This window comes from Ruditapes philippinarum, unplaced genomic scaffold, assembly GCF_026571515.1.
Source record: "Ruditapes philippinarum isolate M1 unplaced genomic scaffold, ASM2657151v2 ctg1662_1_1_1_1, whole genome shotgun sequence".
NCBI classification, from domain to species: Eukaryota; Metazoa; Mollusca; class Bivalvia; order Venerida; family Veneridae; genus Ruditapes; species Ruditapes philippinarum.
This window is the reverse complement of record NW_026851696.1, coordinates 155,584-174,044: the sequence shown is the minus strand read 5'-3', so window position 1 is coordinate 174,044 and position 18,461 is coordinate 155,584. Positions and strand designations below refer to the sequence as shown.

Genomic DNA, 18,461 nt, shown 5'->3' with positions numbered 1-18,461 from the left:
AACATAACATGTAAATTATAACTTGAATCCTGAATCTTTATAAAAGTTCTTAAAATCTGTTTTTGTTTTTCTCAAGATTGAATTTTCTCGAAATATTGAGGATCATCTGGGGACAGGCAGCTTTAAAATCATTGTACAAAATCAGCGTGGAAAAAGAAGAAGATTAAAATAGCTAAGTGTCATCAGCTTAGTCATACGCTCTTTTCACAACTAATTGTACTTTTAAGATTTCCATACTTCAGCTGACATGGTCAGACATAATAAGAATATTTATAATGACGCGCAAATAAGTGACAGGTGATAGTGGACAATTGACATGTAATTTGCACAGCAGTCTACCTGCTAACAAGCTACTAAAATATGGCCTTCAACTTTAAACCCGTCGTGCAATACGAAGTTTTAAACAACGAATTGATGATACAATAAATGTAATGCGTTCTTTTGAAAATAAAATGTTTTTTTAGGTAATTCTATACTAAGTTGAATCTTATTTTTTTTTCATAAAGCCATACGCTCCCTTAGCAGCTTATTGAATTCTAGGAAAGTGAAAGGTAGTAGAGCATTCGACGGATGCGCGGGAGAGTAATACAGATTATAACAAGATAAAATAAGGGTTGGTGTTATTTTCTTCATTAACTAATCGAATAAAAAAACACTCATAGGTACATGTAGCTTCATTGTAATAATTCTAACATTTTCGAGTTTAATTCGTTTAAAATATATTAATCGCGAGATATCAGAACAAAACAGAACATGTAATAGCAGAAAATACACTACTACAACAAAAACACTATGTTGATGCAACAGAACAGAGGACGCACACAAAATACAACAGAACAGAATACAATGCATAAGAGCCAAGCAAAATACAAGATATCAGAACACAAAGCAATAAAACAGAACAGAGGACGCTACAGCAGAACATAGTGTAACATAAGAAAATACAAGACAAAGGAGCAGAACACAATACAACAAAACAGAACACAATACGTATGAACAGAGCACACTGCAACACAACAGTATACAAACTATAACAGGACATAGCGAATTACATTAGAATAGAACACAATACAACACAGAACACAATACAACACATAACACAATACAATAGAACAGAACACACAATGCAGTATATATGTACAAGTTAACACTGGCATTTTCGTGTGAAAATAAAGAATAGAACAGAATACAACACAGAACACAATACACCAGAAAAGAACATACAATACAATACATACGTAAGTTAACACTGGCATTTGTGTGTAAACTTTTAGATACATGAAATATTACTGAACATATTTCTGAATTAGCCGGTACAAAATGTAACTCGAATTTATAATAATAAACAACGGGAATTGTAAACTTCTTGTTGGTTCTCTTTCTTTTTTAAAGATCAAAGCCTGACTTTTATGATTATTGTAACTAAACATTACCATGCGTATTGTATATAATGTTGTGTATGTATGTTTTTTTATATTTTGTTTGTATTTTATAGAGGAAGAAATACACAATTGCTATATTAGTTAGTTTATTTGCGGATCTATATCCTTAATAAATGCAGGGTTCAATAAATTAGGCCTTCATCTACAAAGGCCTTCACATATTTAAAACATAAAAGAGTAACTATGATAAAAGTGCACATTCTTTAAATATTGGGTTAAACAGTTTAGGTCAAATCTGCAAATAGATCTATTATATGAAAATGATTACACACAAAAGCCGCTACAATAATATAAACATCGGTTGTTACAAACTAGAGCAATATAGAACAGTTTGGTCCTTCACAATCAATACGTTTTCAAAGGATGAAAGAAAATCGGCGTTAAGCCGCGAACACATCGGGTCATGTCGAATATCAACCAATCGTACGATAAGAACGCGGATTATTGTGACAGTCGGTGACATCCGGTTCCGTGTTGTGACCGCCACGTGACCTCTTTAATGTTGCATCTACCATGGTCGGTAAAAAATAATTGAACGAATTAAACAGCATATTCTATTTTTGTGAGGATTAAATCTTCACTGATTTTATAGTCCATTGTACAAGATATATTAGACTCATGTTTTATTCATCTTTTATATTCAACGGACTCTACTTCACCTATTTAATATATAGATCACGAGGCCATACTTCTGTCATAAATTGTAAAAAAAAATAACAGTGAATAATTAGTATCATTATTCATACATTTTTACAATATTTTCAAACCATCGCTGTTGATTTAATTAAGTATACCCTTTTTAAATAAAGGAACACAGCAAGAAATGAAAAACTCATTGCAACAAATGTACAATGTATGAAATCTTGCGGACAGAAATAACATTACAAAATAAGATGTAGGTCTTTTAGATTTAATATCATATCTGTACTTGAAGGAGCTAGGAAATAAGGACACGTGAGCGAAAGTAGCGTATAGCGTATTAATTCGTCTGCCGGTGACGTTCTTTTTTAACGCGCCTACCATGTGATGCGACGCACTTTTTCCCTTCCGCAACGGTTTTACAGATTTTTATAATCTAAATATGCTATGTTGCGTTCAAATGGAATAGAATTTTCTTCTTGAACAAACTTTAAGAATAAAATGGAATAGTATCCGGTCATTAATCGATGCGGAAAATAACCTTTAACTTGCCAAATACGGGCCTCTCTATTGCGTTAACTTAGATATTATCGTGCTAGTTTAAAACTCTCTTTATTTCACATCACCTGCTTCGTTATGTCCATACGTAGGGTAGTATTTTAAACCCTAAGATTCTATTATTTGTGAACTAATACCTGTTAAAAACTAAGCCGATCCGATCAAACCACGATCGAACAATGAACGGTTCACACTTCCCTTTCTTCCCGGGCATTTCATTCACTTCGCATAATTCAACCGCTTCGCACCTAAAACCGGATTACAATGGCGACAATTAGCACGTTTTAGCATTTCTCAATGATTGTCGATGAAATGAGATTTTGATATAATATGAATAAAAACGATTATGAGGATTGCGTGTCAAAAATAATGTGTATACATGTAGATACAAAATAGCAGACGGTAAATTAAAAACGCAGACGACAAACACAACATTGGTTGTGCTTTCTTGTTGCGCATACAAGGCTAACAACGGATACGTTATAGTGATACCGGAATTAAAGAAGCAGCGAGGAATAATAATTTCTGTGTTAAGAGGTTTGATCATTTCTCTCTTTTATGTAAATTGTTGTTCAAGTAAATCAGGGAAAAATAAATGACATATAAGAGACATTTTTTTATAGTTTTTAGATGTTTCCGGTGTGACGTTTACTTTAAACATACGTTATCCGGGAGACATGAAAACAATTGCAATGTTAGTTAAGTTATTCCATATATATTTGAAGACGTTTGGTCTTCTATATTTCATCAGTATTCAAAGTGAATTTTTACTGTTATGGTATAATTAATGTCTTTTGATTTTCATTTCTGAGCATTTCATGATGATATTATACATTAACAAACCCAAATAATTGATAATTTTATACCCAAATGAAAATATAAATGTTAATATAATTTAAAAAAAATACAATGATATAATTTTTGAAATTTAAATTCGTAAACTATGCTTATTAAAAATTATCTTTGCTTCAACAATAGTATTGAAAAACTAGTATCGTAAACTTGAAAAAGCACTGACGGGATCCGAACCCCGAACCTCTCGTTTACAAGGCGGACACTAAACCACGTCACTAAAAGGTTATCACAACAGTGAGGCTTTTGAAAATGGCCTATACCTTTAATGTAACATACACATAGCATAACCGTTCATAACTTTAAAACAATGTCTAAAAGAAATAAAAATATTTGTAAAAAAAACTGACCCCGGATCTGTACTGGTTTCATACTGAATACATGCGTTCAAACTTTGTATGCAATTTGCACATTTAATTTTACTGAAATGGTACAAAACCTTAGTCAAGTCAAATTTCTCTTATTACACACACTACATATAAAACATGAGTAAACGTTGTTTGTAAAAAGTACAATGTTAGTTCAATACTGAAAAGTGATAACTGTAATGGCATTACATTTTTACAGATTTAACAAGAAAGAAAATGTTCTGCTGTGGAGGGTCGAAGTGTCTTGACGACGAAGAAGCAAAGCGTGATAACAAAGGTACGTTTTATTTAAAGGGACTCCACTGAGGTTTCTAGACATGATGTAACTGGAAATAATTGTCGGAGACAAATATTGCATTTGATGAAGGTCCAGACCAATAACAAGTCAAGTCAAGTCAAATTTCCTTTATTACACACATTTCATGTTAACATGAATAAATGTGGTTAGTAATAAATACAATGTTAGTAGAGGCTCTTTAAACAAATGTACAATGTATAATTATATAATTTGAGTGGTAAAATAATTCGTAGAAAGAGTATTTATTCATATCATTTGCTGAACTGCAGTACGTTCAATTAACAATGTATCAAAAACCACAAATTGTTAAAGTTTTTAGTAATATGTTACCACAAAAAACCGTGAAGAGTCACGTAATTTAGACGCTCTCTTAGGGTATAATTTCGTTCTATATTACCTTTTTATATTTATCAACAAACGATGAGAACGATTACAATAAAAAGGAAAAAAAATATAATATAAACAACTGACAAGTGATGTACAATTAAGTACGACATAATATTTTAACAATGACATTTCTAGACTCATACTTATAAGCTAAATGAAAAAAGTGTCATACTATTTAGACAAATATTATAACAAACAAACACTTTACAATGGGTAATAAAAGATTTATCTGTGAAATATTCGTGTAATAGTCTTGGAATGTAAGTAATTCTTGGAATGTAAGTAATCACATATGAGGTGAATTCTAATTTTAATTATCTTAAAATTATTGTTTTAACAAATTTACATAATTTCAAATATTCGCTCTTGTTTTCTGTATTAATTAGTTGATCTAGTTTGAATGTATTTGCACGTCTATAATAATAGGGTTTCAAAAATTTCTTTCTTTCATCATTAAGCAAAAACACATTCAAATAAGTAATGAAATTCGTCGCCTATTTTATTGTTACAAGAAGTACATGTTCTTTGATTGATTGGTATTCGGGCCCAATTTCCGGTTTCTATTGGTAATCTATGGTTACGTGTACGAAATTTTATCATGTAACGAAGAAAAGGTTTAGGAGTTGATAAAAGGTATTTTTCGAATTTAAATTCTTTTTTGAATATTCTGTAGAATGTACTTTTGCTGGAGTTTTGAATAACGGAATACCAATCATTTAGAAAAACATCTTTTAGTTTCTGTCTAATTACTAATTTCAACCACTTCTCGTTTCCAAAATTTTGTGTATCCCATATATTACATAAACCGCAATTTATAAAAATTTGTCTTAAGTTTGCAATCCAAGGAAATTGTTTTCTCAAATTATTTTCACTTAAGTTTTTGGAAAGATTATATGTAATATTGTATGATAGAGACGACAATTTCTTTTGATGATTATTTACATCGTGCTTTTTTAATCTAGCCCAAAACATGATTATTCTTTCGTTTATATCAATAGATAGCGTTAGACAGCCTGTTTCTCCGTACGCCATATAATTTGGGGTGGATTTTTTCATATTTAAAATATACTTTAAAAATTTTAATTGGACTCGTTCAATCACTTCTATATTACCATATCCCCATATTTCCGCCCCATAAAGAAGAATAGGTTTTATTGTTTTATTAAAAAAAACTATTTGGATATCAATTGGTAAACTAAGTCGATTCAAGTTTCTTATTAAACTATACATTGCTCTAGTAGCTTGTAATGCTATATGCTTTTTAGTTTTATTATATGATCCACTTTTACAAAATAAAACTCCTAGATACTTGTACTCCGTAACTACCTCTAATCTTTCGTTGTTCAAGATAAAATTATAGTTTTGTTGTCGTCCTTTAGAAAATACTACGATTTTAGATTTAGATGTATTTACAGTAAGTTTCCATATTTTACAATAATTTTCAAACAAATGTAATGATTTTTGAAAATCTTCAACCGATTCAGAAAAAATAACAGTGTCATCAGCGTAAAGTAATATTAATATCTTTAAAAAAATCACGAATTTCGCCTGCGTTTTGGTCATTTTGTACCGTGATTCCCATAGTGTCATTACTATTTGCAAAATAATCGCTAAGGTCATTCAAAAACATTGAAAAAAGTAGAGGGGACAAATTCTCTCCTTGACGTACGCCTATGTTACTAGGGAAAAAATTCGAAACTTCAAAGTTAACTCTGACACACGATTTAATGTTATCGTACATGTTTTTAATGAGATTTAAACATTTTCCTGTTATATTAAGATTAAAGAGTTTTTGCCAAAGACCATTTCTCCAGACTGTATCAAAGGCTTGTTTGAGATCGATAAAAGCACAGAATAATTTATTTTTACTGTTATTAACGTAATTGATTAAATGATGTAATACAAAAATTTGGTCTGTGGTTGAAAACCCCTTCCTAAAACCTGCTTGACTATTATCTATTATATTATTTTCATCTGCATAAGTAGTAAGCCTATTATTTATTATACTGGTAAAAAGTTTTCCCAAACAGCTTAGAAGTGTTATAGGTCTATAATTTTCAGGTTTACTAGCAGACCTGGGGTAATCACTAATCGTAATCATCGATTTTTTAATTGATTACATGATTACAGTGTAATCATCATGTAATTGATTACCTTGCTCAAAATTGATTACATTAATTGTAATTAATCAATTACAGCTTAAATTCACTCTGTAATTATGATTACAATTTGATTGATATTGATTACTTTCAGATTTTACATGAAACTATTGAAATTCAAATGATTTATTTCACATGTTACAGTTTAACTAAGGTAGTAAAATATCAAGTGAGACATTTAAAGACATCACTCACAATGAAGAAATAAGTTTTAATCCATACAGTTAACCAAATTCTAACTGAAAGATAGACATCATTGTTTGGCTGGTATTCTAACCAAAATGTCAAATCATTGGATTTATGATGTCTTTGAATTTCCTAAAGAAACATCTGGAAATGTGACAGCACAGTGCAAATTGTGCCCTAAGAAGATAAATGGAAACGCTATTAGTCACATTCAAATTTCATTACCCATAAAGGTATGTTAAATTTTGTTTCACATATTTTGGTTAAACCATGTTTTAAAAAGTTTCAAACAATGTAGATAACTTCTTTACTTTGAATATTCTAGAGTTTATGTCAGATGCGAATCCCGGACAATCCCCCTCCCGGACAATTCCCCTTCCATATTATTTTCACAACTCGGACATTTCCCCTCCCGTTATTTTAATAGGGCGGACTTTTCCCCTCCCGTTAATTTAGCAGAGCGGACAATTCCCCTCCCATTTTTTAGCAGAGCGGACAATTCCCCTCCCGTTTTTTCACATTCCGTATACAAAAAACTATAACCATTCTTATTAAGATGACAGTTTTTACTCTTAACAATAAACTGTTAAAGATCGGAACTTTTAACAATCATTATGTCACAAAAGTGACATTATACCGCCTTTAATCATTGCCGCCGCTGCTTAAGATAAACAAACTGTCAATAAAAAATCTTTAAGCATTGCCGCCCGTATAGTTAAATGTGTCCTTGATTGCAAAACCAATTAAAAATGAAGGAGAATATTCCTACAATTAAATGTGTTCAATCATATATAAAATCAAAATGATCACTGATATTTTGTGTTAGGACTTCATGTACTGATTCAATATGGTGAATATGATTTTCTAAGATGACAGTTCAATTTACTATAACATGTGCATAATATATTCTTTGCAAGAATCTACAGCTTAATTGTTTTTTTTTTGTTCTTATCAATTGTTCTTTTATTGTTTTGCCGCTGCAAAAATGTATATACCTTTCAAATAAACAATATTATATAATATATATATTCAATAGCCACGGGAGGGAAATTGTCCGCTCTGACAACAGCGGGAGGGGAATTGTCCGGGTTGTTAAAAGAACGGAAGGGGAATTGTCCGGGTTGATTAAAGAACGGGAGGGGAATTGTCCGCCGTAAAAAAATAACGGGAGGGGAAATGTCCGGGTTGTGAAAAAACATTCAAATTTACTGGGAGGGGAATCGTCTGGGAGGGGAATTGTCCGGATACCGTCAGATGCATATTACCATATTTTAATTATATGCAACAGTTATTTTGTAAGGTGATAGACAATGTGTCTATATTATAATGGATACTGTTGTACCATTGAAGTGTTTGTAAAAAAAACTGATAATTTCTTTGTAAAGTCTATTGTCTCTTTGAATTCCCATGTAAAATTTATTGTTTTCACACCTGTTTTCACACCTGTATACAGTATACTGTACAATTGACACTTTTAAAAATTTCTGTTGCAGAGTTCATTATGAAACCTACACCAAGAAGACTGAGGACCATCCCTGCATCATTGGCCCCTGTAGAGCGTTTGTTTAGTGTTGCGGGTAAAATTTTCCGTCCTGATAGATGCAGTCTGACTGACAGACGGTTTCATGAACTTATGATGCTAAAGTGCAATGCTAAAATATGATAAAGTGATGTGACAGTAACTAAAAGTGTGTTAAAATGATGACTGTTGATGAGCTGGAAATCCTTTGTGTATATAATGTATATAATGTATATATTAAATAGCATTAAGAAACTTTTGTTTATAGTTATACATGGAATGTAATCAATTATCAATCAATTACTTTCTCAAAGTAATTGTAATTTAATTGATTACAGAGGCAAGTCTGAGTAATCAATTGTAATCAATTACAATAAAATCTGAAAGTAATTGTAATTAAATCAATTACTGATCAATGTAATCATCCCCAGGTCTGTTTACTAGCATCACCTTTGTTTTTATATATTGGATTTATTATCCCAATAGTCCACATTTCAGGTATAACACCTTTTTCAAATACTAAATTAAAAAGATTGAAATACGTATCTTTCATTAAACTATATGAGCATTTTATTTGTTCGTTAACTATTTGGTCTAACCCACATGCTTTATTATTTTTTAACATTTTTACTGCCTTATCAATCTCTTCATATGTTATAGGACAATTGATAGATTCGTTTTGGTTTGATTGCTCATTATTTTCTAGATCAAATGTGTTATTGTCATTAATTGTTCCATCATTTGAAAAATTAACATTTCTGAAGAATTCATACATTTCATCGATACTTGCTTCCGTTTTGCATTGACTGTTATTATTACGAAGTAAATTCTAATATTTCCTGGGATCTTTGATTTTTAATTTGCGAAATTTATCAATGTTTCTATTCAAATGTTTATTTTTAAACAAACGCATAGTATTTTTGTATATCTTACTTTTTTCTTTAAGATTATATTTGTTTTCGTCAGTTTTTCTCAATTTATATAAATATTTCGCTCTATGAAAGTTTCTTCTTGCTTTCCTACACTGATATCCAAACCAAGAGCTATTGTTATTTACTACTTCATTGTTGTTTTTAATTTTATAGCCAAATGCTTCCTCAGAAGTTTTAAGAAATAGTGAGGAGATATTTGTAACGTGTGTGTAAAATTTCAGACCATTCATTAACTCCGTTTTTTCCAGAATATTTTTTCTTACTGTAAAAAATGTCCTAAAATTGATAAGCCTTGCAATAATTTTTACTCATTCAGGCTAATAATAGCATTTAATAAGATTTTCAAATCATTACAGAGTTTATTTTAATATGTACAGTTAAAGTGATCTAGTATTCTATATGGAAGTCAAAATAATCCTTAGTTTATATTTTGCTAATTTAATGACAAATAATTTCACATTTAACGCTACTTTCTTCAGGTAACAATCGTCTAACATGCCCTGAAGTCATTTAAGCGTTTGTGTGTGTGTGTGTGTGTTTAGTAATATTATTTTACTATTTATTTGACACCTATTTAGAAAATATTTAAATAGAAAAGCTATTGGTGACTAAAACCATTTCTGATGTTCATATCGAAGAATGGCGTGAATATGCATCAGATATCAAACACTTAAAGAACTTATAGCTAAACACATTTTATTAAAGGGACTCCACAGAGGTGTTGTGTTTTTTTTCTTTGGAAGACGGGACTGGAATTTTTTCCGAGTTTTGATTACCATTTGATGTGGGTCTGAACCAATAATTTATAGTTAGATTTTCAGATTATCCCCTCAGCTGGTTTTTCAAGAATATCTATTTTTATTGCGCAAAATTACCCCAAATGAAAGCGTCGAAAAGCTATTCACTAAAATCGGGCTTAGAATTGCACTTGTCAAGCTATCGATTTTACTTTAATTATGAGCATATATTTACTATCCTTTGCCGATTTTTCCATTTTAAGTGCTTCACTTGACCTATGTAAAATTTTGGATTTTTATGTTTTAAGGCTGTTCCATCTTAGTGGAGGTATTTTAAAGCAGCATCCCTCCAGATTCATGCTTATTGTCATGAAAACTTTGAAAATGTATTTAAAAGTAAAATATTGTGAAGTGAACAAAGAAAGTAATTAAAACATTGCAAACGACACTTACAATCCACGTTAATTACCAAAAAATGGTCAAAATATACATAAATACCTCTTACTGCGTTAGTAACGCTGTAGAATTATAGTTATTGATACTGCAAAATCAGTCATTAATCGTACATAACATGTACATGATTAATTAGTTATTGAATCTTTTTACTTTTCTTAAGATCTTAAAACATTTTTCTAAAGATTGAATTTCTTGAAATATTTTGGCTCATCTGGAGGCGTGCAGCTTTAACTAATCTACTGAATTTTCTAAAGTTTCTCAATTTGCTGACCATTGTAAATGTAGTATGTATAACTATGTATAACTGACCCTTTGCCCGCATTTTGGTTAGCAGAAATGTATAATCGTGTTTGATTTTACTTTCTAATATGTGTACAGATAAGATTTAATATGTTTGCCTTCAAGCTATATGTATACCTGAACGTGTAATTTAATTATATGTTAAAACTACTGTCCATTATTATATTACAGCATACTAAGGTAATTTGTCTAAGCCCTTTCACTGCTGTAACCGGGAGTGAGTAGCCTTTGTATGCCACCGGTTGGCAGTTCATTTGTTTTGTAGTACCTTATTGAAACCCCTTTGAATGGACAATCCAAAATCCAAATAAAATCTTAGGAAAATTATGATGTAATGAAAAAAATTGTAACGGTCTAATTGAATTACATAAAAAGGCATTAAATAATGCAAATCATCAAAACCGTAAACTTATTTTTCTGGCTATTCTTTTTTCTTGTGAAGGCAACGGTGATGAACAGATATATATTTTTTTTAATTTAAAGGAACTCCACTGAGATCCAAATATCCTAAAAAGATAAAATTTGAATTTCTAACAAAGATCAGTCCGGGCACTTCAAACAGAAAGATGTGCAAAAAATAAATGAGAAATATACTAAGAAATAAACTAAAATCGTATTTTGTGCTATTCTGAGCCTGATTTGAGTGAAAAGCGTTCCAACCCTTTTACCATTTTGGGTCATTTTTCACAAATAGAAATAGAATAATTATTTTGGAAAAAACGAATTGAGCGAATGATCTGAAATTAGACACATAAGTTATTGGTCTAGACATACATTGTATGGAACATTTTACTTGAAAAAAAATATATTTTCAGTCCCGTCATGTCAAAAAGCATAAGTTAGGTCCCTTTAAAAGTTAAATGATGTCTATGCTCCTTTCTATGTACAATACTTTAGCGGGTTTTGGCTCTGAGCGATACACATGTTCTGTCAAGTCAAATAAGATAGATTTTACTATTTTGTTAAAGTATAATGCCGGCCACTTCAAATAATCCGATATAACTGAATGACGGCTACTTAAGTAGATCCTTCCTCTAAATTGAATTAAAAATAGTGGAATGCAAGAACAATGGCGTAACTACACTTATGGTTCTTTTTAATATCATCTTATGATGTAATGATATTGGCAAATATTCGGCTTAAAATCCGCATTATTTACACTAGATGAAATCTTTTAATTTGGTGTATGATTATGTTTATATTTTGAATTTCTTATGTTATGCTATCCTAAAGTTTGTTATGGCGATTAATCCAGCCATGTTGCGCCGCTGTGATACAAGATTGAAGGCCCCGTTGACCTGGTTTACAAGTTTGTTTTGTTATACGGTTGTATGGACCTTTGTCGCTCATGAAAATATTATCATAGCACCCATTGTTACCTTAAAGCAAAATATCCAACAGTTTAGAAAACATTGGCTCAGCTGTTTACGACGTTTGATCATGATGGCGCTCTAAGATACGGTTTTAAAAACATTCAATCAAAGTTATTGTAAAATTAAAGTAGAAAAAGAAAATCGCATACTACCTACCGACGATATTTCAGCAAATAAAAAAATCTTTTTTTAGAGATATTTTTTTTGCCAATAATCTTACCATTATACGCTTTAAACGTGACATGGCCAATGATTTAAAGGTATATTATGCCTCAGCAATGTGTAAAATATTACTTCTTTTAGAAATGGCTAACATGAAATTCATAGTGTTAAAATAAATGTTTTAGAGCATGTTAGATGCTTGATTTTTTTTAAAGAAAAAAAGCACTAATTGTGAAATAATTTGTCATAAAAGTAACAAAATGTAAACAAAAGTAGTAATTTGAATTCCATACAAAATACTAAATTACTTTAAGTGTACTAATTGCCACTAATTGTAAAAGCAACAGAAGAAAAATGAGTTCAAGTAATTGGCCAATTAGTAACTTTTTGGAAATTATTAAAGTACACAAAAAATAAAAAGCCTCTGAGACATAGAATTGAAATTGAAAGCATTTCTTGGGCATAATGGGCCTTAAACATTATTAGTCTACATTATTATTTTAGACTATAAATTCAAGTATATGTTCTAATATATCAATAATAAATGTATAGTTAATAAGTCAATTAATGCATAACGCAAATAAGAAAAGTACCCTAGAAAGAAGTGTATCTTATAAGATTTATAACAATATCACTTTATACTGTTTTTTAATAAAACTTTCTAATGTCTTGTCACGGTTTAGAACTATTCACTATTTATTGGAGAAGATGAAAAGCGACCTGATAGCACAGTCGGTAGAGTCGCGTAACGGTATTCCGAACGTCTTAGGTTCGGGTCAAAGTCAGGCTGCACATTTTTCTCAGCCTGTGACATAAGCATAAACTCAACCGATATTTTTCATCATTAGTTTTAAAAACATTTTCTTTCATTTTCAGGAAGGGGAAATTTTAAACAGCAAAACCAACAGATATACATTCAACGTAATGGAATCGCAGCCCCGACAAAAGTTAACGGGAAAATGCCGTCAAATATGCACAATTACATTACCAAGGAGAACGCTAACGTATTAAAACCTGACGTTAAACACGTGACCAACGTGCGGAATGATATATACGTTAAACTAAATGGACCATTGAAAACTAACGGTAACTCTAAAACAGTTGGGTATCAGCGCGGAGTTTATAATGTTGTTCATATATCTAAATCACATTCAGCCGCCGTGAGGCAAACTCAAAAACGTGTACCAATAAGCGAACTTAAACCAATGCCGGAAGTGCGTGTAAATGCACGTGCATCAGAACCAGTTAGAGACAGTATGAGACTGAGTTCGGAATTTGTGATCTCCGACGCAGATAATCGAACAAGTACGCCTATGGGTATGACAATAGATGACGCGGTGGCTGTGTTTGGAAACAATGATACTGATTCGCTAACCAATGAGCAGAGACACGCATTGGATGAATTAGAAAACACTATTGCCGGTTTCAGGAATGAAAGCGATGATGACGAAATGCCAATGATAATAGCGGACGTTCTACCAGATGGAGTGTTTGAAGCATTTACAAATGTGGAGCTCCCGTCGCCGACGGAGTCGTCGGAAGACGAACCATCTTCAAGGACATCAAGCCTAAGTAATAAATCAATTAATTCTAGAACTGGTATTATTTCAGGCCGGCAAAGCGCGAGAAACAGGAAGAGTACGAATTCTGTTTCATTCCAACTTCCGGAAGATCACGTGGACAAACCTTACGCACCTATGCAAACAAGCTCCAAGCAAAAGCAAACAAAAATGCAAGCACCGGAAGCACCAAAACTTACGTCTACAGTTTGTGTGACTGCGCCAAGTATGAACATATGGCACCAGGGTAATATAGTGTACGTAGAAAACAAACAAAAGCGCGGCATTTCCGGTCCTTTTAAGGGTTCTTTTAAATCACTGTTTTATGGAAAATACAGTAATCCAGAGATATCTGGATTCAAAGAGTTTGATAACTCCCTTTCACCCAAAATTCTGGAGCGAGTGGAATCATTTGAAAGCCTCATAGGAGACGATAAATGCGCGCCAAGTTTCCATGGTAACCGTGCTGTCGTAAGGAGTAACAGCGGAGTTTTCGCAAATCAGAGAAGTAAGAAAAGTAGTACCGCAGTTGAAAGACGCAACACGTTTCGGTAGGAACCTGCAATAGGGCAAAAACTTATTTTGTGTTCAATTTCAGAATCTGTGTTCTTGGTTTGAAGAAGTGAACCCCTTTTTTATCATGCCTTACACTGCATTTGCATGGACTTTTCATATTTGAGGTAGAAATGTTATAAAACGGGTAAAAAATTTATCATGATAAAAATATTTAATATTCATGTCTTGGCAGACATTTTGGAGACCATTTTTTCAATATACATTTGTACATGTATACAACTGACAACTGACAAATTTCTAAAAATAACTATATGAAACTTAACAGACGATTTCGATGATTTGAGCCGTATCACAACAAAACCAACATAATGGGTTTGCGACCAGCATGAAACAGACCAGCCTGCACATCTGCGCAGTCTGATCAGGATCCATGTTGTTCGCTATTAGTTTCTCTACTTGTAACAGAGTTGGTAAGCGAACAGCATGGATCCTGATCAGACTGCTGGTCGCAAACGCACTATGTTAGTTTTGTCGTGACTCGGCTCATTTGTCAAATGCCTTTACAAATATAGGGAATAACATTAATTCAAAAATCTATCAAAACATTTGCCTGTTATAGAATGACACATGTATGTCGGATACCTAACATCGAACCATAATAATAATAAAATTTATTATTATTATGGTTCGGTAATAATATTTATCAGTTTATTTTACATATTAATCAACCGTTGGTAACCGACGATGGTTTTACATAAGTTATGTGAATTGCACGTATTCTATATTGTCTAACACAAAATGATGAATTGTTTTTCAAGCTCAAGCCTACATATACATTGTACATGTATAATGAAAATCTGTGATATTATTTTTTCAAATTCGATTTGTATATTAATGTGTTTCCTATTGACTTTCGTGTATATGAGTATATAGTTTTCTTCATAACAACAGTTCTATAATAATTTACTACATGCATCATATGTGTTTTGTACATGTATATGTTTTTTTTGTATGTGCCATGTTCGTAAATATGAATTATTGTATATAATTATATTGATTTGATGTCAATGATAATTTCATCATATCAAATAGCTTATTTAAAGATTTGCGTGAAAACACTTGTATACTTAAAAACAATTGTTACCTTAAAAAGATCATCACTTAATAGCATTTATTTTGCAACTCCCTGTTTTTTACTAGTAATTTCCATGATTCATATTGTAAACTTCATTTTTAAAGTAACAATACTTACAATTACGCATTCATTTCTTAGACTAACAATATTGTAACTGTATTGTCAAGACGGGTATATACTTTATATTATGATTTGTATTTATATCAATAATCGAATTTTGATAATTATATATATATATACATTAAATAATTCATATGTAAATTCTGTTATGTGTTCTTTCTTTTTTTGAGGTTTGAAACTATGTCAGTGACATGAAGTGCCAATTTTGTTCATTTTTCTTTCTTAAGTTGAGTTGAATTAGAAACATATTCCAACAGATTAGCTATTATACGGGTGCTTCACAAATAATTGATAATAAGTATTAGAATGAAATATAAAATAAGCATAAAATCACGTGAGAATTTCCGATAAATTAGTTCCGTGTGTTGAGATATTGATTTTGGCACCGACCGGTCAGCTTAATAGGTAGAGCGTTGGACTGTGTATCGGGCAATCTGGGTTGGATTCCCAGAGGGTGCCAGTCACCTACGTTGGGAATTATCATGAAATCTTTTTTACGGTCATCCGGACTAAATCTCTGCTCTGGCATGTACAGCAGGTATCAGCTCCTTGCGTAAGTGAAGGCAACTAGTACTGGTAAACTGCTTAACAACCTGCACAGGAACGTTGCGGTGGCGGAACTTTGCTCTGGTATATTCAATGTGCCTTATTGCCGTGAACAGGGGTGAAAACTACCAACACCACAACGTTATTTATTTTTCTTCCTTAGCAATCTGAATACAAAATTTGAAACAATTACGGGAACATTTGAATTTTATTTTTAAAATTTACTTTTACATGTACAATTAGATGGACAAAATGTCCCTTTTCGATGATCAATTCAGCCAACCGCTTTAGATTTGACATATGAGCCGCGTCACGACAAAACTAACATAATGGGTTTGCGACCAGCATGGATCCAGACCAGCCTGCGCATCAGCGCAGTCTGATCAGGATCCATGCTGTTCGCTATCAGTTTCTATACTTGTTATAGGGTCTGTAAGCGAACAGCATAGATCCTGATCAGACTGCGCGGATGCGCAGGCTAGTCTGGATCCATGCTGGTCGCAAACCCATTATGTTGGTTTTGTCGTGACGCGGCTAATATCTTTCATCGATTGTCTCGAATATACAGATCACATTTAATTCCAGAAAACCGTAACTTGTGGCAATAAAAGAGTTTTACATATGATTTTGTATTGTATTTATCCATCTGTTTTGTTGTTGCAAAACAATATGGAAACAATGTCATAGAAACATAATGTTGTTGTTCACTTTTACTATGAATCCGGGCTAAAAATTACAATACATCCTTTATATCCTTTTAATAGCCTGAAATATCCCCCAGAGTGCTTTTGATGACCGAAAATGAAGTTTCAGTTGTAAATACATGACCAAACTGACATTAAAATCGTAATTATGTCAATTTTAATTAGTTTCTGTTATATAGGTATAAACTTTGTCCTTTTTAGCTCGACTATTTGATAAGAATAAGTAGAGCTATTGTTGTCATCCGAGCGTTGGCGCCGGTCTCGGCGTCGGCGTAACCGCTAATGTCAAAGTTTTTGTAATGCCTCAAATATTTTCAAAGTCCATTGACATATGGCTTTGAAACTTTGCACACTTGTTCACCATCATGACCCCAACCTGTAGACAGGAGGGGGTAACTCTATGAAGCATTTGGCAGAATAAGGCCCCTTTTTCAATTTCATTTAAGTTTGCATACCACCTCAGATATTTTTATATTCTTTTGACATATGACTTTGAAACAAATTGAAATTTTATACTTTTCTTTGAGAGCATAATAGGACAATCTCCAATGCCTATAACTGTAACATGGATTTAAAGAAAAAAATCACTTTTGTTCACTTAGAAAATATTGCATTATCAAGGCTCTTTTACTATCAAGCACTAAGAATAATCGAGCGTTGCTGACCTACCGACAGCTCTTTTTAATAGATACTGTATTTACGCTACATCCATTTTACGCTCGCTCGGAATGCCAGATTATAGTAAATAACTAGGAAAGAGTAAGTAAAAGAATTTGTTAGACAAAATGAGTTAAATAAATATCTTGTTTAATTGTTATCCTAAATAATGATTATCAAAATATATCACGATTGTACATGTTGCATGTACAAGAAAACACGTTTTATCGCAATATTGATTACAATGAAAAATTACGTTTGTCTGAGCAAATAACGTCCGTTCAGTTAAAGGGAGATAACTCATATGATACACTAGTATTTATAAAACAAGAGTAATCGAACTTACTATGCACTACTAAGGAATATGAATAAAACATATTAAAGAGTCACATAGTTTACGTACAGGTACTGGTAAACAAATATAAAAACTGTAAAAATAAACGATATTTTATATCAGCTGACGGTGTAATTTAAAGGCTATAACTATCAGTATTTGGTATTCAATTTTATTATATGATCTAAATATAGCTGCAATCTCATTGGTCCAAACAGTAGTCAACAGAACTTTTTATAAAATCATATTTACTGGGTGAAGTATCATATTCACTGGCTAAATTGGATTTTCCCAGTCTAAAAATAGATTGAGACTCATATTCAATGATTATACACCGCAGACTGTTAATTACGCGTGTTAATTAAAAAATAATTGTTGCTTTTTTTCTTTATGGCATATTTCTCGATTAATATATCAATACTTTACTATTATACTTAAGGGTTACACCGTAATAATGAGAATAAACTTGAATTATTTTTGTATGCGCAGCGTTTGCGTAGTCGTTGCACGCCTAACACGTGC

The 18,461-nt window shown here is 31.9% G+C and overlaps 1 protein-coding gene across 1 annotated transcript; it reads left to right on the top strand.

Annotated features, from left to right (window-relative positions):
- The first annotated feature begins 2,711 nt into the window (after nt 1–2,711).
- On the top strand, nt 2,712–15,592 carry LOC132737281 (uncharacterized). Its single transcript, XM_060724542.1, has 3 exons — nt 2,712–3,176; nt 4,059–4,136; nt 13,245–15,592. Exons 2-3 carry the CDS (start codon nt 4,076–4,078, stop codon nt 14,480–14,482), a joined length of 1,299 nt encoding a protein of 432 aa, XP_060580525.1. The 5' UTR covers nt 2,712–3,176; nt 4,059–4,075; the 3' UTR covers nt 14,483–15,592.
- The last annotated feature ends 2,869 nt before the right edge of the window (nt 15,593–18,461 follow it).